The sequence below is a fragment of the Nematostella vectensis genome, chromosome 6 (genome assembly GCF_932526225.1).
Source record: "Nematostella vectensis chromosome 6, jaNemVect1.1, whole genome shotgun sequence".
Classification (NCBI taxonomy): domain Eukaryota; kingdom Metazoa; phylum Cnidaria; class Anthozoa; order Actiniaria; family Edwardsiidae; genus Nematostella; species Nematostella vectensis.
This window is the reverse complement of record NC_064039.1, coordinates 5,748,175-5,769,242: the sequence shown is the minus strand read 5'-3', so window position 1 is coordinate 5,769,242 and position 21,068 is coordinate 5,748,175. Positions and strand designations below refer to the sequence as shown.

General features: G+C 40.6%; 2 protein-coding genes across 3 annotated transcripts in view; both read right to left on the bottom strand.

Moving 5' to 3' along the window:
- LOC5521428 (U5 small nuclear ribonucleoprotein 200 kDa helicase-like) overlaps positions 1–8,404 on the bottom strand; it is a 28,732-nt gene extending 20,328 nt beyond the window's left edge. For both annotated transcript variants that reach the window (XM_032366754.2, XM_032366753.2), the window contains exons 1-11: positions 8,212–8,404; positions 7,645–7,808; positions 7,334–7,502; positions 5,768–5,833; positions 5,383–5,509; positions 4,757–4,815; positions 4,501–4,596; positions 3,855–4,235; positions 2,784–2,858; positions 2,265–2,444; positions 18–311 (exon numbers count right to left, since the gene is read on the bottom strand). In XM_032366754.2, coding sequence (XP_032222645.2) covers positions 18–311; positions 2,265–2,444; positions 2,784–2,858; positions 3,855–4,235; positions 4,501–4,596; positions 4,757–4,815; positions 5,383–5,509; positions 5,768–5,833; positions 7,334–7,502; positions 7,645–7,808; positions 8,212–8,256 — 1,656 coding nt within the window. In that variant the 5' untranslated portion in view covers positions 8,257–8,404. The remainder of the gene's footprint in view (positions 1–17; positions 312–2,264; positions 2,445–2,783; positions 2,859–3,854; positions 4,236–4,500; positions 4,597–4,756; positions 4,816–5,382; positions 5,510–5,767; positions 5,834–7,333; positions 7,503–7,644; positions 7,809–8,211) is intronic.
- A 1,352-nt stretch (positions 8,405–9,756) lies between these two features.
- On the bottom strand, positions 9,757–21,013 carry LOC5521427 (kinesin-like protein KIF11-B). Its single transcript, XM_001641158.3, has 24 exons — positions 20,829–21,013; positions 20,125–20,355; positions 19,859–19,934; positions 19,612–19,677; positions 19,285–19,404; positions 19,057–19,181; positions 18,573–18,663; positions 18,142–18,287; positions 17,580–17,676; positions 17,226–17,321; positions 16,511–17,138; positions 16,282–16,391; positions 15,686–15,748; positions 15,441–15,569; positions 15,172–15,270; positions 13,613–13,681; positions 13,381–13,535; positions 13,099–13,198; positions 12,906–12,989; positions 12,609–12,704; positions 12,310–12,532; positions 11,698–11,825; positions 10,825–11,016; positions 9,757–10,595 (listed from the first exon to the last, which is right to left on the bottom strand). The coding sequence occupies exons 1-24, from the start codon at positions 20,894–20,896 to the stop codon at positions 10,449–10,451; spliced, it is 3,339 nt and encodes a 1,112-aa protein (XP_001641208.2). The 5' UTR covers positions 20,897–21,013; the 3' UTR covers positions 9,757–10,448.
- Between the last annotated feature and the right edge of the window lie 55 nt (positions 21,014–21,068).

The window sequence follows — 21,068 nt, the reverse complement described above, 5'->3', positions numbered from 1 at the left end:
AGATAAGAGTAGAATACCTTTGAGAAGTTGAGTACCATCTCCTGCACAAGAGATCTCATGGGGGCGACATAGATGATCTTGAACTCCTCTGTGTTGATGGTTCCATCCAAGTTGATGTGTTTCCCGATCTCACGCAAGATGGTCAAGAGGGCAACATTAGTTTTACCAGCACCGGTGGGTGCACACAGCAGAAGATTTTCATCGCTGTTTAAGGCTGTTTCACACAATCGGCTTTGGATTCTGTTCAGGGTGGGGTAGCCTTCAAATGCTGCTTGGGCGTACATTGGCAGAGAGGTAATGGGCGTCAATTGCTGAGGAAAAATTGTATTGGTTAAGACAGATTGTGATTTGAGTGTGCAGCAGTCAAAACTCTTGTTACTAAAAAGCAAGAAATCACTTCATGGAGCTTGGGTGTATTTTGAATTGCTTTGGATACTGGTATGTACATAATATGCTGGACACCACAGAAATATTGCATAAAATGTTTTAAAAATGACATTTTTACACATCTCTGATTACTTTTGAAAACTTTTACATCCATTTCCTTGGGTCTACATCATTATTTTTATCAGGCTTTTACTTCATAGTAACCTTCAAAATCATACCAAAGAAAAGGCAGTACATGCAGTAGGTGTCAATTTTTTAGTATCAACATTTTTAGCCAAACAAATTTCTAAAACAACTTCCCTCAATATTTCAGTTGCTTTAACCCATTGACCCCTGAACCGGCCTGTACCGGCCGTCGGAAAAACCTGCTAATTTCCCTGAACCGGCCTGTACCGGCCGTTTTTAGCGCGCGCGAGAAAAACCTCTCTAGCTCCCCTCCCCGGCGAGTTAAGCTTTTGAAAATTCAGCTGTAGCATAACAAAGAATTGACCAATCAAATGAGCTCTTTTGCGCATCTCCTAGCAACCAAACGATAGAACAATGCCTTGTAGTGAAATCACTTGTCTCGCGCGACCGCCATGTTGAATTCTTAGAGACCCGGTAGCGCTTGAAAATCGCAATATTTTCATTATTTTCTCGCTTTCAAGGCTTGGTAAGAAAGACAATTAGAAAGCTTGACACAATAGTTCCAGAGAGGATAATTACATGAAAGATGACGGGAAATAGTGCGTAAAGACATCTGAGTTCACGCGGGATTCTGACAGCGAAATCTAACTTTTGGAGTCTCAAAGTGGAGATTTTGTCATGTTTCGAGAAGTACACTGCCTCTAGTCTGGTGAGAATGAATAATCTACCCACTAAAAGTCTGCTGTATGAATGGAGGCTTCTTATTTTTGTGATAAGACCTGTAACATGATATTTATTTTGGCTAAATCAGGCCAGAGTGAATTCAATAATTAGACAACGTGTGGTTGCTCTCATCTCAAAATACTCATTTCATGAAGTCAAAATGGTACAAAAAAAACCTTTACTAGATCACACAACATCTGCAAGGCAACAAGGATGTCACAAAGGGTTTTTTAGATGGATTAATATTTATTTAATATTTTTGCTCTGTTTGAGAACGATAGATTTGACTTACAAAATCCGTGCGAACGATTTGAATCATCTCTATATTCCCCGTTCTAATCTTGCTAAATAATAATTAAGGAAAATCAATAGGTAATCAATACTTTCAGTTGATAATACATTGAAGATGTTGTGAACTAATTGTGAGTTTGGGAAATCCACGGAAAGCACTAAGATTGTGTTCTCTAAACATGAAACATCAATAGAAAGTTCAACCGCCGCTGTGTCCAGAACACGCACTTTGAAATCGTAAAACTGGTTGATAAAATGTCTTTGTTTTACCAAGTATAGAAATCTTATCTATGGAATAAACTCACGGAATGTATTCAGTAATACTGTGAGTACATTTATTTAAAATTTGTATTGATTTATGTATTTATTAAAAAATAATTTTGTCATAAGAAGTTGTGTTTTGTTTCTTCATGTTCACTAAATCGATAAAATTTCGATAAACTTGTTAAATAATCGTCTAGTTTTTATATTTTCCTAGTTCTTTACAGATTAATTTTTACACCATCGGATTCCTTATCTTTTTCTGAATAAGATGCACTATTTGCTTTTATGTAATATTGTCTCGCAATTTACTGCGCATATGTGTTTTGTTTTCTGCTCGAGCGAATTTGCAAAACTCATAAAAACTCCCAGGGAGAGGGCGAATCGCGCGCGCTATCATCCCAGGAGCGAATGGGTTAAAAGATAAACAAGGTACAGAAAACAGGAATGGCAAATTAGCCGAGTGGTGAACTTACCTCTCCTGTTTCAAATGGTTTTGGCTTTAAGGCAGGAACATGGACCTCCTCGTATCCCTTGCCTGGACGCTGCTTACGGAAGGTTCCTACAGGTAGCTGGCACTGCTTGTTGGCCATCAGGTGGCTGCCATCTTTGAAAGCCAGCTCTTCAAGATCGAGGACCTTTCTTGCTCCCCTAGTCTTTTTTGAAATAATACACGTAAAGCAATAAGAATGTTCCTTGTGAATGTCTCAGTAAATAAAAAGTAACCCCTTATCATACAAATCATTCCTTTAAGACATAAACAAGTGTCCTGGTTTTTTTATGAGATGTCCCTGGGTTTTACAACACACTAAAGCAGAGGGCCTTAGCAGGCGAAAAGACCCAGTCTCATGCTTTCCCTCAATGTTATTTACTGCAAAGCTATTGGGGAAGCAGCAGTATGTACCAGATTGAGGAACCAGTAAAAGCTAAAAATGCTAACAACCAAACACAAACTAGCAAAGCCCAGTAAAGACTTTGACAAACTGCATCCTTACCTGATCAGACTCTAGAGCATCGAGATCTGCAGCAATACGAGCTTTCCTGTTTGCAGCTTTTCTAGCTCTCTCCTCCTACAAATTAAAATGTTCAAAATTGACATCAAAGAATAAGATCAAGCAATCCTTCTCTAACCATTTTATACTGATTCAGATTCAAAGAGTGTCTCTTTTTTTCATTAACTATAATAACAATAAATATTTTATGGCTACATAGAGAACTAGTGCTTAGCTTTGTAGTTGTGCTAAACAGGATTACAGGAGTTAACAATAATCCGAAAACTTCTAAACAGGGCTTCTGGAATTACCCGGAAAAAAACTCAAAATTACGCAGGATTCTTTGCTAAATTACGCAGAAAATCAATCTTTACGCGCTTCATTACGCGGGATTTTGCAATACATTTTTCTTTAAAAATCAAAATTTTGCGGGATCCTTTACTGAATTACGTGCTAAATTACACGGAATATCAACTGTTACGCCCAAACTACATTTTGAACTGAAGGAAATCACAAAATAACATGAAAAGGTCTATTTTTTGCACGAAAATATCGTATCTAAGGTATTTTATTATTAGTCCTAGGCCTTCGCAGTTTAGCAAAGAACGCCTAGTCATTATTTGTTTTCGAAATTCAGTTCGAAATATCGCACTCTCACAAAGAATATCTGTCTCTTTTTACGAGTAATAGAGGTGAGAACCCTAAAAGAACACATCAGCTGTGCAACAAATGTTTTGTCTTTTAGCCAAATTTAGCCAAATTACGTGGGATTATGCGGAAATTTGTGGATTACGCGAATTACATGGAGAAAGCCAAATTATGCGCTTCCGCACAAGCGCGTAATTCCAGAAGCCCTGTCGAAAGTACCTTCTGGCTTCCGTCATTCAAAATCCTTAAAGCTTAATCATTAACCAGCATTGTAATGGCTTCAAATCATGCCAACTCTCTGTGAGACGTGGACCAATAAAAAAGCACCATAGTTTGAATGACAGAAGCCAGAGAGTGGTTTTGCAGTTGGGAATGGTTGACAAGATGTAATAAAGTACTGAGAATCAAATTACTGTACTTCCCAACCTGTATCAGATCTCCCTTGTCTGTCTCATTCAAGGCATGTAGGATCTGAGCAAGGTCAGGGTCGGCCTCCATCTTAGCCTCAATCTCTTTTTTCTCCTTTGAGCTCTGAGCTGTAGCCAGTAAAGTGCAGTACAGCACCATGTTACGGTTCTTACGCAGCAGCCTGATGAACGAGAACTTGTCATGCCCTAGCAAGAGCATCAACTTGTTCTCCAGCTCTCGCTCATCATTTGCACTCTTGAGGATTTCCTGGACCTCCTCAGACTTGGACCTTGATGCTTCGGCATCTGCATAGTACTTGTTGAGTTCACGTTGCAGCCAGAATGCATCAATGTCGCGTGGGTGTAGTGTGTCGCTAGAGGCTTTCTGGGACTCTGATAGCTGAGGAATATAAACAGCAGGATTACTCAAACAGAAAACAGATATTGTTATATCATAGCACAAGAGCTGGATATGATACACATATAACTTCAATTGTGAATACCCTTGCATAGAGGAGTTGCTTCAACTAACATAACACTTCAATAACAGTTAGAGTAGGTTAAAATCTTTCCACCATTTTTTTACTTTGGTTGGATAAGATTTGACGTGTGGCATAACAAGTGGTTTAAAGAAGAGTTAAGGTAGATGACTAGTGCAAACCTACCCCTCCCTGGAGGGTCATGTTTGTTTCCGCCTCCACCATTCCCTCAGTTTCATCTTCAGACTCGGACTCGCGCACCATGTCGAAATCTTCTTTTTCCTGAAGGCAAAAAAAACAAATCCGGTGAAAAACTTTCCTATACCTCCCATGTGCATTTACCAAAATAGTTGGGGCATGTAAACAAAAATGTATAATCAATTGCGTTCATAAAGTTATGTTGCTAAATAAATAAATACAATGACTGTGTTGTACTGTTTACCTCTTCTTCATCTTCATCAAACTGGACAGCCACACCATAGGTTTCGTCAATAACCTCATCTATTAAATAAAAACATCAGTTTAGCTGGTGACCAACAGGGTGTAATATTGGGATCTAGCTTGGCTGCCTCATCATCATAGCATGCTATTTGTCACCACAGGGTGTCTGCATCAGGTAAAGCAAGGTTTTCTAATCATCTGATGAGGTTGGATATGAATACCACAAAGAATAACCCTTTTATAAATGCCCCAAAATAATTTCTATGCCATACAATGCATTCCTAGCGTACAAACAAAGCTGTAACTATCAGTCATAACTTATTCTCACCATCATCGCAGTACACAATAGACACTTTACTGATTCTCACCATCATCGCTGTACACAATAGACACATTACTGATTCTCACCATCATTGCTGTACACAATAGACACTACTAATTCTCACCATCATTGCTGTACACAATAGACATATTACTGATTCTACAATAGACACTACTGATTCTCACCATCATTGCTGTACACAATAGACATATTACTGATTCTCACCATCATAGCTGTACACAATAGACACATTACTGATTCTCACCATCATTGCTGTACACAATAGAAACATTACTGATTCTCACCATCATTGCTGTAGTCTCTATCAAAGGTATAGTCAGTAATCTTTTTTCCTAGGTTGACCAGAAGAGCAAATCTCTCATCAGGCATATCACCAAGCAAAGAGACAATCTCCTTCAGTTTTTCTTTATCCTACCACAAAAAGGGGAACAAAACTCAAGGCCATGGGACATCACACCAGCATAAAGAATACATCAGTTACAAGCTCATCATCATAAAGACTAAAATGTTCATCAGAGTTAGTCTGTTAAAGGCATGTTTTGTAATCACATGATGAGTATTATATTACATTATGCTGTCAGGACAGAGCTACTGTACTCTATTACGCCTGTTTAGGCTAATGAAGGATCAGCTATAGTGATGTGATGATGGACATGTTTCCAAACAAACCTTCATTTTGTCATCTTTTAGGGAAGCAAGCACTTCATCTGCAGCACCACAGAGAATGTCACGAGGCTGAAATACAAATCCATTTTTAAAAAAACTAGTACTTATTATTACCATCAAATCTAAAACCATCCTCAGGGACCCAGGGCATCGTGGAGATGGGGGACACAGGAAGCCTCGAGAAAGAATGAGGAGGAAAATATGCCCTGGGCAACTGCTCTGTAAAACTATTTCTTAAAACTGCAGCAAAATTGCTCTCTTATTGGTCTAATTATTATTAAATTAAAATGAGACCAATCAGAGCGCTCCTTATTAATCAGAAAAGCAGACAGATCTTACACGTAGTAACACTTGAAAAAACACCTAAATAACAAAGCCTACTCGGTTTGGTCTTGCAATCAGATTTTGCCTGAGTCTACGAGGGGTTGTGCGAGCAGGGAGAAACTTGGGCACAGTATCCAATTATGTCTTTGCCCGCTCAGCTCCCTTATGAAATAGCAGGTATTATACCTTCTGGGTAAATCAGAGAATGCCTGACATCGATAGGATCATCAAAGATTGGACTACCGACTTCCAAATTTTTTTCAGGAGCCCCCAGAGTCTTGTTGGAAATGAACAATTTCGTGCATTATCACGACACGAATATGTGACAAGGCTCATACTCATTTCAAATGCATGCTATTTTTATCGAATCATTTTGTACCTCAAAGGTTAATAAAATAAACAGTTCAAGTAAAATCCCTCAAACTTGACTCAACCCTTGAATTATCAAGAACCATTTAAGCCTTTTAATAGAATTTTCCCAAAAATGTTTGTTATGTTTATAGATAGATAGATACGTTTAATTTCACCCTTTTGCACTGGAGACTGAGTTACAGGGATTGCGCAATTAGATTGATGACTATACATTAAGACAATTAGCATATTTAACAGTCAAAATTTGAAATTCTGCTAGTATTACATTGAATTACATTGAATGAGCGATCAGATCTTTATTTGTGAGGGTGAACAATAGGTGATCTCCTGCAATTTATTAGGTTATATAGCGGCTTTTGGTTATCTAAAGAATTAATAAACTTAGTTTAGCATATAGTTTTTCTTTTCCCCCTTGATATATAAATTTCAAGATTGTTTTTACAGTTTCTGTCAATCAGTGATGGTGATAATTGTAAAAATTGTAAAAAGGAGTTTGGTCTAGTCAGGCAACTAACTGCATTAGAAACCCTTTTTGAAAATAGTGCTTACAGAGCAGTTACTCAGGGCATCTTTTTCCCCTCTTTCTTTCGTCTTTGCGCATATGTTCTCTTCCACTCTCTCATCGCCCTTGGTCCCAGAGGATAATACAAAACAAGAGTTGTCCCTATTTGCCTTTCAGTTAGTCACGACATTGAGCCAGTGAGATACTGAATTTCTATATACAGCAGAGTATGTATTCGCCATATCTCAGCTGGCCATGATCTCTTCTCTAGCTAGCAAATTAATTAGTAGCTAGCTCTCTAATGGCTGGATCACTTTTTAGCAAGATTATATGAGACAAAAGATTTGTAGCATACAATATTTGTAGTATACCTGATCTCCAATAGCAGCCTGGATAAAACTTAGTAGCACTTCATATGTTGACTTGGTTTCACGAGTCTTAGGCCTATATCGAACACCTGTGAGATCCTCCACCTCTTCTGACAGCAGGCTACTGCCTCTGAGTTTGGCAAATTCTTCTTTATCAGCTATCTTTTGTCTCCTAAAATGGAGCCAGGGCACATTTTACATTCAAAATACCTTATATTTCTTTAAGGAACAACTTTCTGGCAAGTTCTTTTTAAATTTAAATTCAAGTTTTTCAAAAGTTTAAACAACAATTCAATACTTAAAAAAAAACCTACTTGGCTTTGCGTTCTTCGCTGACTGGGGGTTTTGTTCTTTCATATTTGTCCCCCATCCGCATACCCCCGAGGTGGCCGACAAGCGATACAACCTCTCCTGTGGCCTCATCACGACTTCGGCGGTCAATAAGAGACCGATCAGCTTGCAACACAAGATTGGAGTTCTGGAAAGATGATTTACAAGTCAGTACGGATCATCTTGATAAGTTTAAAAACGTTCTCTCTAAGGGTGAAAATTCAGTCTCACCCCTTTCCCACAGTGGTGAAAAGTATATTGAATTTCATTAAAATCTCTAACAATGCAACAAACTGGTAAGAATATAATAATTCGAATCTACCTGAGTAAAAACAGAAACCTACATCAGCGTCTATAGGACTGAGCAGGTTTAAAAATGTAATTTAACTTATTCAGTACTGCAAATCAAAAGCCTTCTAGTATAACAGAAGGGTGGACATATCTCTGTCTTATAATAACAAGTTAACTCTTGCCAGTGAGCCTGAGTCCATAGCGAACACGTGGGGGAGGAAGAACATTATGGTTTACTCGGCAAAACTTTCAAAACTCACCGCTTTGTACTCATATTGCAGCGACCTAGCTGTAGCATCAGCCATATTAGACCTTCACTCTTGTAGTTTATGTGTTTTTTAGGGATTTATTAGGTTATTAAGGTAAAAACGTTTGATGAAAGTTCGTCAGTTTTTTCGTCCCTCGTCCATCTCTTCCAACATGGCGGCCAAACGTCATTCTTGCGTCTCTTCACGCGGCACTCCGCTGACCTAATTTTCTTCGAATCCAGGTACGCGCAGCCAGCACAAACCTCGTTGGGGGGTGGGGGGGGGGGGGGGGGGGGAGGGGGGAGTAGTTGTTACCTATGACCTAATTCCCAAAAGACACAAGCGTGAAAAAGACCCCGATAATTTTCTGGTTACATCTTAGCGAGCTGTGCGTGGCGTAACCGTTTAAGACAGGCCTGGGGTCCTGGTTATTGCCTCCCCATTAATGCGCGGGTACCTCAGGTTCCTTCGTGTTGTACAGTTCGCTAGATAGCGGTGCTGAGGCCGAAATCTCCAGCCTAGCCGTAAAGCTCAAGCTGCCATACGGCGTTTCAGCGTATGTCTGGAAGTATGGTCTATTTTTTCTCTCGCTACTTTTGATCTGAGGAGGTTCGATTCTCGGGCAATTGGCTCTACCTTTTTTTCTATTACTCATCATTACTTTTTATGCCTTTATTATTATTTTTTTTTTTACTTCCATTTCTGTTCTTGGTTATATCCCATGCGCTAAAGAAGATTTATCAAGCAATCGATTTATACATGTCACAAATGTCACACTATTTAGGTACTTGTAAAAACCGTACGTTCATGACGGGAAAAAACTGGTACCTAACAATATTGTAGCGCGAAGACATGCAACAAAAATTCTTGACAAATATTATTTCTGAAATAGCATCCCTCAAACTGAAATGCGTATTGCGCCTCTTTCGTCTATTTTTTAGATGCTTTTCAAACTTGAACGAAGCCTGTGTTAGAAGGACGTCAGTCCAACCGAAGGCACTGGCAGGAGAAAGGAGAGAATGGATTACCGAGGAAAAAAAACACGTCTTATCAGAAAAGTGTGAGGGCAAGCGCCCCCCGTGCCCCTCCCCCAGTCTCGTACCCAGACTCCGCGCGATGCATGACGGTCAGGATGCGGTTTCGGAATTCGCTTGACGTCTGGCAGAACTCAGGAAATATCTTGCAAGCAAGCGTTTTTATGACCTTTTTTTAACTTATTTTTGTGCACAAGTTCAAGGGCCTACCTACACACACTCGTTGTAAACCATTTAGTTCTATTTTCGGTGGTTCCCTGTTCAATTAGACGATATTTTCGTTTCGTAAAATCCAAGACGGTGGACGACACTGGTGAGCTCGATACATCATTTCATGAAATGAATTTGGATGGTCTGAATGTTCTGGCACTCATTTGAACTACTGCTCTGGTTGGATTGTAACGACTGGGTACGAGTCTACCCCTCCCCTGTTATGTGTTTGCACAGTATTTCCAAGTGCTTGCATGCCAGTCGTGGGATGGTTTACGGGCTCATCGGGTATAAGACAAGCAAAACAACAGAATTCATATAAAAATAAATTTTAATTTTAATGATAGAGTATGTACATTAGTTTTAAGCACTATACATCAGAAGATTGTTACCAACACTTCACGATTACCCTCCTCTCCAAAGTGGTTAGGGCGGGACGGGGGTGAGAAGTCATGTATATCTAGCCGTGGCAACCCTCTACCCCCATGAAGTGATGGGGCTCGGGCAGAAAACTATGTGAGTTACAGACATACCCCATGTGATATAATGACGATTTTACCAAATCAAACAGCTTTCGAGCAAGATGCACGATAACCGTTTCCCTGATAGCAGCTTGGGTGGGGCTAAGACTATAATTTAGTAGTCAAGAATTCTTCGTGTGACTATTTTGAAAATAAAGTATGCATTTCCATAAACCGGGTCACCTAATGTTAATCGAGGATTTCTATTCTAAGTAAAATTGAGAAACATTTTTTCCTGTCCACTCACAGTACATATTTCAGTAAACATTTCTTTCACACCAAGAAACAAGGCGGAATGGACGCATGTCAGATCTATTCTTCAAATGTAAATTCCAAATTCTTGCGATTTTGTGTGTGTGTACCGGACAAGCGTCCACGACGTAGAAAAAAAAAATCAAAGAAACCTGTTACATTACAATTGATTCCTTTGACGACGGCATGCAACAGTATTTAGCTAAAGCCTAATAACGCTAGTGCTGTCGTCTTATTTCGTGTTGCAGGAGCGCAGTGGCATCTTGGCTCTATCGACGGGGGTCCTAAGTTTGCTCGGTTGTGGAATCTTGCTATCTCCCGACTTATTCTCCTTTCCATTGGTGTTAGTGTAACATGTGGTTCTCATTTTTGCGACAGTCTGAAAGAGAAAGAAAAGAATTACTTGCTGGATTTCTAATCGATCTAAAATCAATCTAAATCGATCCTTTCGTCATTCATTATCGCGGGATCAAAGAAGCCTCAGGTAGAAAACACCCTAACAAGGTTTGGGCTCAAAGAGATGAGCGAGCCAAGTCAGTGTCGCATGCTCTGAGGACCTGGAAACGAGACTGACAAGGGTGTCGAGGTACACTATACAAAAACCCAACCTTGGGTACAGCAAAGACGTTTTCCTTGCCATCTTCTTCTTCCTCCGTCACCTTGAGTACAACCTCTTCTTCCTCGTCCTCGCTAGAGCCCAGGCTCTCGGGGTCCTGGTCACGTGGCACGGTCTCAGTACTTGCAGAGCTCAACTCGAAGACAGGGATCCCGCCTTCATCGCTAGACACGCTCGATACGGTCTGGAATTTACAAAAGCTTGTTTTAAAACTTTTAATCGGGTTTCCAATGTTCAGAGATGAACCGCGAAAAAGGTGCGTTGGGTCTCGATAACCAAACACAGAACGTCCAGGTTAGACCGCCTGCGACTGGGATGGCGAAACAAAACGAGAAAAGCGAACACGCACGCCAAATTAGGGACTGTCAAAATCTGCAAATGCTCTGGACGGAACTTATAAACCGTTGAGAGAAAATGGATAGTTATTATTTGTAAAGTTAATGAAAAAAAAAACAATCGCGAATCCCTTGCCTGCCTTGCCGAGCGGGACTTTTCCAAACGTGTGCTTTGGTAGGTCAGGGTTTTTTTACAGCCTTTTTGAAAATAAAAGCAGCTTTTTTTTTAATTTACCCATCCAGGTGTTTGGATTTACCAAGTGTTTAGCTTTAGCTTGAAACATCAAAAACTGTAAACAAACTCCAACCTGAGCTCGCTCATAAATTCCATCATCTGGAAAATGGCACATTACTTTTGACGTGCTTCAAAAGCTTGTTGGGAGATTTAGATCAGATCCAGGACGCTGGCAATAGGACAGCAGCGGTCAGGCCACGAATCGTCAGCGTTCGCGCATTTTTTTCCGGCGTCCTCTTGGCGGCTTCCTGGATCTAAACCACCCTAGTGCGAAACCTCGTAAGAGTATGCATACCTTTGCGGTCAATTCCGGCGTCAGGGGCGGCACGTACGACTCACGGAATCTCATAAGCAGCCTGTCGTGAGGTGAAGTCTTGTTCATGTGGGTGGGGAATGAGAATTCCCGCCTCTGAGGAGTCTCGCCTTACAAAAAGAATAACGAATAAGTCTCATAGGGCAATACGTACAACACGAACAAACCCATCATATGAATCCAGAGAGAAATATCAAATGATGAATGTGGAGTCACAAACAAGACGTTGAATCGACCTGTGAGACAATGTTTCTTGCTTGTTTGTTGTTTAATATTTTTTATAGCATAATCGTTTTTCAATAATTTTAATCTCAATCTCTTTTGCATTGTTTGATAAATTCTAGAAATATAACTGAACTCTTTTTTATCGTAGGATGAATTAGATTTCAAGGTGATTCAAGCGAAATGTAACCTATTTCATTAGGGTTTTCGGATGATTACTAAGCTTTTTGAGATTTCAAAGAAGATTTAATATTTTGAACTTCTTGCAAAATGTGATGTCAGTGGTCAGCCACATAGAACTAAAATATCTAAAAGAAACATAAGAGCTGGCTGTATACAAGAACAACATGCTGTTAGTAGTATATGGTGTACCTGTTGATACCACCTCTAGCATATCCTCCGTCAGCAGCTTCTCCACGCTCGCACCAACATCCCGCACCGCCTGGGTCTGGTCATGTGACCATTTAGTGACAGCCTCTGATTGGTTATCGAGTGACTGCTGCCATGACGATGCATTTTGACGGAGGGCCTCTTGGTTGGCTTCCATTTGCGATTTTATCTCTTCTTTGGGTCTAAGGAGGTCTTCTTTGGTTCTCTGGTTATAAACAAAACGCTGTAAATTTGAAGGGCTCAGGAAAGGGGAAGAAGTGCAAGACTAATCCAATACTCACGTTAACAACGTCTTGTTGTTGGCCGCAAGATGACTTGATGGCGTCCAGATGTTGAGTAAAAGATTCATTCAGCATAACTTGCCACTTCTCTGCGAGCTAAAAAAAAAACATGGAAGAAAGATGTGATAATCAATCAAACATTTGTCAATCAAACAACATGCAAACGCCAGCTCAAAACCCAATAAAAAAGAGCGGGAACTCGTATACTGTGTATTCCCTTTGCTTTGGGTCAATTGACCACATCTGTTTGGTTGTTTCTGTTGTTGTTGAAAGACATCAGTGTGATGTAAACCTCACCTTCGACACGTTAGAGGTGTTTGATGTAACTCCATCTTCCATGTTCTGACAGAGATTCTCAGAGCTGCTAACTCCAGCTCTTGCCTGAAAAACGAGAACAAAAGTGTTTCAGCATTCAGAGATATCAACACAGCTTATTACACCTACGGTTATCATACAATAAGAATATATGTCTTCTGGCCTAATTTCATACCGATTCTGTGTTCTTGTTCACTTCAAAAATATTCCTCTGCGCGACATCAGCGCAGCTTTGGGCAAACTGACCCGCACAGTTGAGCATTGCATCGCCGCGACTGCAGAAAACAGAAAGGAAAAGGTGATAAACCACTGCGAGGACAACAGATAGTAGATAGAAAATAACCTGCTCGACCCAGCTGTTTTTTCGGGCGCTCCCTCGTGGTCACCGAAAGAAAGCCCTATGAGAGGACTATGTTAAAGCGGTGATTTAGCGAAACTTTAAAAAAGAAAGAAAAACCTTTTAAACTCGGTGGCCATAGACTCCTCCTGTGCTTTCGATAGGTTGATAACCTCGTGAACGGCCTCCATATCCTCCGCAAGCTTCTTCCTCTGCTTCTCCATCACCGCTTGCAGGGAAGACACGATCTCCTTCATGAATTCTTCCTGCAAGTCCTGAAAAATATGAACAGTGCCAGACCGTCACTCAGTATAAATTCTTTACTCAAACAGGCATGGAATTAACGCAATACCTTTTGCAGGTTAATTTGGTTTTTGACGACTTTATTTGTCCCTTTAGTAACTTTGTCAAGTGTTTCGGTCTATAAGGAAATAAAAAAAATACAATGTAATTGCCTTACTTCATCCACAGTGCAGGTGAAACAATGACTGGGTGTGCCGGGATACATCAAAATACTACGGAGCCCGGGAAGTGCCATTGTAGATCGCCTACTTTTTTTTGGATCGTGTTCATTTTTTAGGGGATCGCGCGTACATTTTTGGGGATCGCGCTCATTTTTTTTTCTCGACTTTTTTCCCGACTTTTTTCTCGACTTTTTTCTCGACTTAAAGTGGTGTAGTAGTGAGGTGGGTGTGATCATATGGTATGGTGATGTTGGAGGGTGATGGTGAAGGATGGCTAGTAAGGTAATGTAGAGTGGAGATGGTAGTAATGTAATTACGGTGAAAAGGTGGATAGGCTAGACTAGTATGTGGAGGAGGGTGGTGAAAAGATAAAGTGGGACTATAGAATAGGTTGTGGTAGTGTGTGGTGGGTAGGTGAAAAAGAAAAAAATAATAATAATAATATGGTGTGGTATGGAGATGGCTAATGGCTGTGTTGGTGGGGAAAAAAAGTGGTATGGTGTATAGGTAAGAGTGGTGGTACCGATATTTTATCACCCACATTTACACCATAACCTCACAAATTTAAAATCGACCTCTGCACCACTACCATTGTAACACACACACACACCCATCACGCTAAATTATAAGTCTCATCTACACCACATCTCCCTCGCCAGCACTCTTACCTGTACGCGATCAAAAAAATAAAAATTAGCGCAATCCCCAAAAATGTACGCGAGATCCCGTAAAAAATGAACACGATCCAAAAAAAAAAGTAGGCGATCTACAACTTCCCGGGCTCCGTAAAATACTATGGTACTAGCTACCGTGCTAACAATATGCTACCGTGTTAATTATATGTGTAAAAACGACTCTCCACTTTTTTGTTAGGGGGATGGGGTACTGACCTGTTGGCTCTTGTGGCTCTCCACTACTTGTTAGGGGAGGGGAGGGAGAGGGCACTGACCTTTTGGCACGTGTGGCTCTCCACTACTTGTTAGGGGAGGGGAGGGAGAGGGCACTGACCTGTTGGCACGTGTGGCTCTCCACAACTTGTTAGGGGAGGGTGAGGGGAAGGAGAGGGCACTGACCTGTTGGCATGTGTGGCTCTCCACAACTTGTTAGGGGAGGGGAGGGAGAGGGCAATGACCGGTTGGCACATGTGGCTCTCCACAACTTGTTAGGGGAGGGGAGGGGAGGGGAGGGAGATGGCACTGACCTGTTGGCACGTGTGACTCTCTACTACTTGTTAGGGGAGGGGAGGGAGATGGCACTGACCTGTTGGCACGTGTGGCTCTCCACTACTTGTTAGGGGAGGGGAGGGAGAGGGCACTGACCTGTTGGCACGTGTGGCTCTCCACTACTTGTTAGGAGAGGGGAGGGGAGGGAGAGGGCACTGACCTGTTGGCATGTGTGACTCTCCACTACTTGTTAGGAGAGGGGAGGGGAGGGAGAGGGCACTGACCTGTTGGCATGTGTGACTCTCCACTACTTGTGAGAGGCTTTTCAAGATTGATCCTTGGCCATCAATGAAGTGTTGGACTTGCTCGTTGTACTGGGTCATCTGGTGGGAAGATGGAAGCACAAAGAGCATATGTCAGTCTACAGGGTTAAATCCGTAAAATCAACAATGGTTACATATAACCCGTTCAAGCTTTACAAGGAGCGGAACATGTCTAACAGCATTAGGTATATAAAACTTGGGGTCATGTGGTCTTCCTTTCATCTTCTTACCATAGTCGTGAAAAGATTACTGAGGTCCATCATGTATCGGGTCTGAGTTGCCAACGCATCCTGAAGAGTACGCATTTGAGGGACGAACAGAGAGTCCTGGAAATCTTGCACCATGTGCACCACTTCTCCCTGAAAAGCAGACCAAACATGAGTTAGATACATGATCAAGACATTCAGAAAATGCGTTCAGAAAATGCGTTCAGAAAATGCGTTTGCTTGAGTTTACGAATCCAACATCAAATAACCTTCTTGTTCTCAACGTCTTTAGCTACGTCGTGATGCCAGCTGGCAGACGTTTCTACTTGAGTCTGAAAAGAAAATGAAAACTTTTCTTATCATTGTGGAAAAATTACGAATCACTGGGCTCACTAGCCATGAACATCATGATGATAACAAAACCAGCCCGACCCTCCCCCAACACCACCAATAGCAAAAGCACCATAGTTAAAAACATCGTAAGCACCAACACCACGACCACCACCATCATTGTGTTATTGATATCACTACACATCATCAACATCACAACAATCAACAACAACATTGTTATCTTCACCCCACCACCACAACCATTATCAGCAGCTTTGCATCAGTAGCGGATCTAATGGGAGGGTTTTAGGGGATTTAACCACCCCCCCCCCCCCCCCTTTGGGCTGCCAGAAAGCAATATGTAACAAAACAATTATCCCCTCCCCCTTTGTCACTGAGCCAATCCCCCCTTTAGCAAAAAGCTAGATCCGCCAATGTGTATTCACCTAATCATAAAAATAACCACTATCACCATATTATTATCCCATCGCCTAATTGCATGACCACCATCGCCACATTCATCTTTATCATGTACCTTCGCGTTATTAGAGATCTCCACCATACGTTCCAGCAAATCATTAGCCATCCTATCCATCTGCTTCTGCAGGTCATTGGTCTCTTCCGACTTCTTGCTTATCAGCATACCTAAAATGAAAAGTCAAATCGGAAAAACACTTAACAATACTGCGCTATGGTAATGTATTTGTTAAATTTAGCCCGCACAGCACAGGAAGGATCCAAACCATAAACAATAACTAACGTACCAATGCTTTGAGAGATGTTGGAGCAGAACGAAGTGCTCTCTTCCTTGAACTCACTAAGGTTGTCGATCACCTCTCCGACACGCTCGCTAAACTCCCGCCGAAACTTGTCCTTAGCATTCCTATTGTGGTCTTCAACCGAACGCTGCCGACCGAGTTTTTCATGCAGACCGTGCACGTCAGTGACACTCTCCCGAACCACGCCGACAAGGTTCGTGGCTTTTTCGTGTAGCTGGACTTCCTGCCGAACATGCTCTTTGAGAAGGAACTCTTTCTCGTCACGATCGACCGCGGTAGCCTTAAGGCTGTACTTGGTGTCCGACAACGTTGCCTTGGTCTTATGCAAGTCAGTTTTGGTGTCTTGTAGCACCTCGCATGTCTGCTCTAACTCGTTCTTGGTGTCAGTAAAGAGCTCTGTGACCTTTTGGAGCTCCGCCTCCATCGCCTCAATCTTTGCTGCGAAATCGGCTTCCATCTCCGGTAGCCTGGTCTCGAAGTGGGTGATACGGGAGGTTTGGGACTGGATGGTGTTTTGCATAGCACTGTAGCTGTCTTCAGATAGGAAGATGCCATTCTTTTCTCGGGCAGCAAAGAGATCCTTCTTCAGTTTTTCAATTTCATCTGTATACTCCTGCAAAATACAAGAAAATAGGGTATGTCCTTTTTTTTTCTTTGCATGAATGAGATATGCGGGAGACGTGGTGTAAGGAGTATTCACCTTGATCAGAGCTCTCTTGGTCAGCTTCTGGTTGACTTCTGGTCTGTTCAGGATGTTCTTTGCGCGATGGGCGTAGTCCAGGGTACTCAGGGTTTCCTAAGAACAACAAAAAGTATATAAAAAAAATAAAACAAAACAAAACAAAACAAAAAGTATTAAACAACATCACAAAAGTACACACGGATGAGGGAAATATCGCCTGCTAACATGCTTGCTCTATGCTCTAGACCATCAAAATATTTGATGTTGCAATCTTAGGAGGAGATCCTTGGCTAGATTAATATTTGTTGAATGAGCCAATCGTTGCTTTATTTCTTTTTTCATTTGGTCCGTAAATTTTATACTTTTATTTACCTCGATGTTGCAAAGAGCGGGAGAAATGGTAGCAATGATGGAAGTCTTAGTTCGTCCGCCCAGTGAGTCTTGTAGAAGTCGCGTGAGTTTGCTTTCCCTGTTACAACAAATAACACAGAGTATTAAGCGATGGACTTTCAAATGGTTGATGTGGGCTAAAGTTGGTGGGGGGGGATCGAGGATTCTTATGCTTAACAGGGGACCTCCGCTAAGAGACAACGTGACTGTTTGGGTGGCAAACTAGCGCGCGCTCAGGCGTTTATTTTACTTTTTTACTCACATTTAAAGATTTTACTTTTGGGCGTTCTCTGGTGTGACGGGCCCAGTCTTTTTTGATTTTCTTTGTTTTATTTTTTGTTTTGAATTTGCCACCCAGGAAGGTCACGTGATGTTTACAGTGTACTGTTTGAGTGCATATGCCATCAGGTTCAAGATGATAATGGAGGATTTAAGGTCATCCCCTTCCCCCCAGCAAAAAGCTACATCCGCCCCTTGTTAAATAAACTTCATGTGGACCCAACAATGATGTGAATTATCTTGCTCACACACTTGCTGCTCTTACCTATATGGAACATGCGGAGCTCTCTCCACCAGAGATGTTATAACTCTCCCAAGGGTGAGAAGACTTTGGTTGATGGTCCCAGCTTCTCGGAGCCGCTTATCCACTGCTCCTGAACGACCCACGTTTTCACTGCCAGCCAGATCAACCTAGAATCAGTGACACCCCACTTTGGTGACAATCTATTACAAAATTTGATATTTTTGTTCATATGTCAAGTTGAAATAAAAATAGTTCGTTTTACAATTCACACACATACATTTGGTAGCAAAATGCTTAAAATTCATGCATTTTTACTAAAAAACAAGTTTTTATTTGAAATAGATCTAATTTTGTGTATGTAGAATTATTACTTCTGCCTAACTCTTAATTTTTACTGCGCCCTCAAACAGTGTCAAATTGTTTACTACTATTGATAAAGAAATTTTACTTACTAAATTGAGTTTGCCAATTTTCAGCAGTTCTTCACCATTGACAGAGTTCTCCTTGATGTGAATTGTGACTGAGAACAATGAGTGTGATCGGCTGCAATGGAATAGAATGATTTAATCAATGGACAAAATTAAAGTTGTTGCAGTTAGAAAGCTCATAGTTGGATTTGGCCTTTCTTATCACTAGCTTCCAGTTTCGATTCCCGGTTCATTTATGAGATGAACTGTTTGCTTTCCACTTTGCTCTGAGGGTTCTCCAGTGTTTTCAAACACACACACAAAACTAATTTTGATTATCAGCAGTGTACTGTTGTAACTGTCACGAGTAAAATGGTGTTAAGCTGTTGTTACAGTCACTATGGTGAAGTATGAGGTGCTTTCTTTGCCTTTGATTTGACCCAATTATTTATTTATGCATTTGTAATTCAGCATCAGAACTGCAAAAAAGGTAATTAACTTTCCAAATATACAATAAGACGATTATTACCTTGAGTGTGCATTCATGAGAGTGGCTGCAGTCTGCCTTCGTGCTCGGCCCCTATCCAAGATGTTGTACACCTCATCTCTGTCACTAACAACCAGTTCTTCTAAACCTTGAATAACCACAGAGCCCTAAAGAATGAAACAAAATACTCTTTTCTTGTACAATTTTTTTGCAGGCATCGTCACAAGCTATTTTAGATTACTACTGCAACATTGAACCAAATTGCATTACCTTTCTTGCCCCATCTTCAAACAGCCTCAGCTTCGCAGTTTCAAAATTAGGGCTTAAGAGATCAAACAGCTCTTCATTGTAGATCTCCAAAAATGACACTCTGACAGAGAACTCACAATCCTAAAAAATACAGGGTAAGCTTTCATCAAAAGGGAAAGATTGGAACCATTTGGACCAGGGAATTATACATAAAAGACAAGTACTATCTTCAGTACAAAGAATTGTCAACATTTTGTAACCTGACAAATCTTTAACATACAGCTTTGCACACTTTGTGACAATATGATTAAAAATAAAGGTGTAAAAAGATTCACCATAATTACTTACAGTTTGGCTGTTTAGTCTCTCAAATAACTGGTGCATGGTCCTTGGAATAATACCAGCAAGCGGATCCTAAAAAAGGCCAGCAAAAAATGTAAATGGACCTCCTACAGCATAACAACCTTATCCAAGGATTCAAGAAATCTCCAAATATAAATAGCAATATGTTTTCTTTTCATCACACAGCTATCTATCAAGTAGAGCTTGGTTGATGCTCTGAACACAATAACTGGGTACAAGAATCCCAACACACCTGATCCCAGGATAGATTCTCCTCACTCTTCTCCCCCTCCATGGTGTATGTCTTGCCGGTACCAGTTTGGCCATAACTGAATGTAGTAAAACATGGAGAGAAAATGAAAATATTGACTCAGACCAAATCTACATTAATATAAATCCTTATTATAAAATCTATATTATTTTAAAGCTATATTATCATTATTATAATATTATTAAATCTTTATCATTTATATCAGCAGAGATTTTAATGGCATTTAAACCACAGGCTGTGTTACTTACGCAAAAATGGTGCAGTTATATCCTTGAAGGACTTCATCCAGCGTTGGCATGACAACAGCCTTATATACATCAATTTGCTTGGAGTTTGGTGCAAAGACCTTATCAAAAGTGAATGTCTTGGTTGTATGGGCATTATTGCCAATGTCTTGTTGAACTGTGATTTCACGCTTTACTGGCTGACAGTCGACAATGGCTGGTGAGGCTTCCTTGATCTCCTTTCCATTACGAGGCCTGCAAGGGTAAAAACCTCATGCTTATACTACTTTTGCTATTTGTTTCCTGTAGATGAATACTCAGTTGACACCAGGTTAAGATATAAAGATAAAGGAAGATTGTAACCATTCAATGATTTTAAGCAATAACGAAGAAGACATGAATTGAAGACATGAAGACATGACAGTGGTTACATTCTCCCTTTTGCAGAATAAACTTAAATAAGCAAAACAAGAACATAGGTCACAAATCACTTCATAATTTTCATGAAGAGGAATGTCTTAGATCTCGCCACCAACAAAGCAGGAATTTATATATCTTTTTATTTAGAAATCAAATTTAATAAGTAACGATTGATAATGGAAAGCAAAGCAAAAATTACAGTTAAAAACTGTACAGTTGCATTGAATCACAATGCTTTCTTATTCAGTTAATAAAGGATCCGGTATACTTTACTTATAATTCGAACACCAAAACGAGAAATTTCTTACCTGCATCTCACAACAACTTGGATATTCTTCTCTTGAGGTGATTTATTTTTCCCCATTTTTTCACTCATCCAAGTAAAAACTCTGTCGAAACCCTACAGTCTTTAAAGAAACGATCGGTTCCACCGGACTTATATTTTCTGCTTGATAATAATTTTCGTAATCGCTATTTCAACCGTACTAAGAGCCTCCTCCTTTCAAATTTGGAACGAGAAGGTTTGAACAGCCAACGTCCAATCAGAA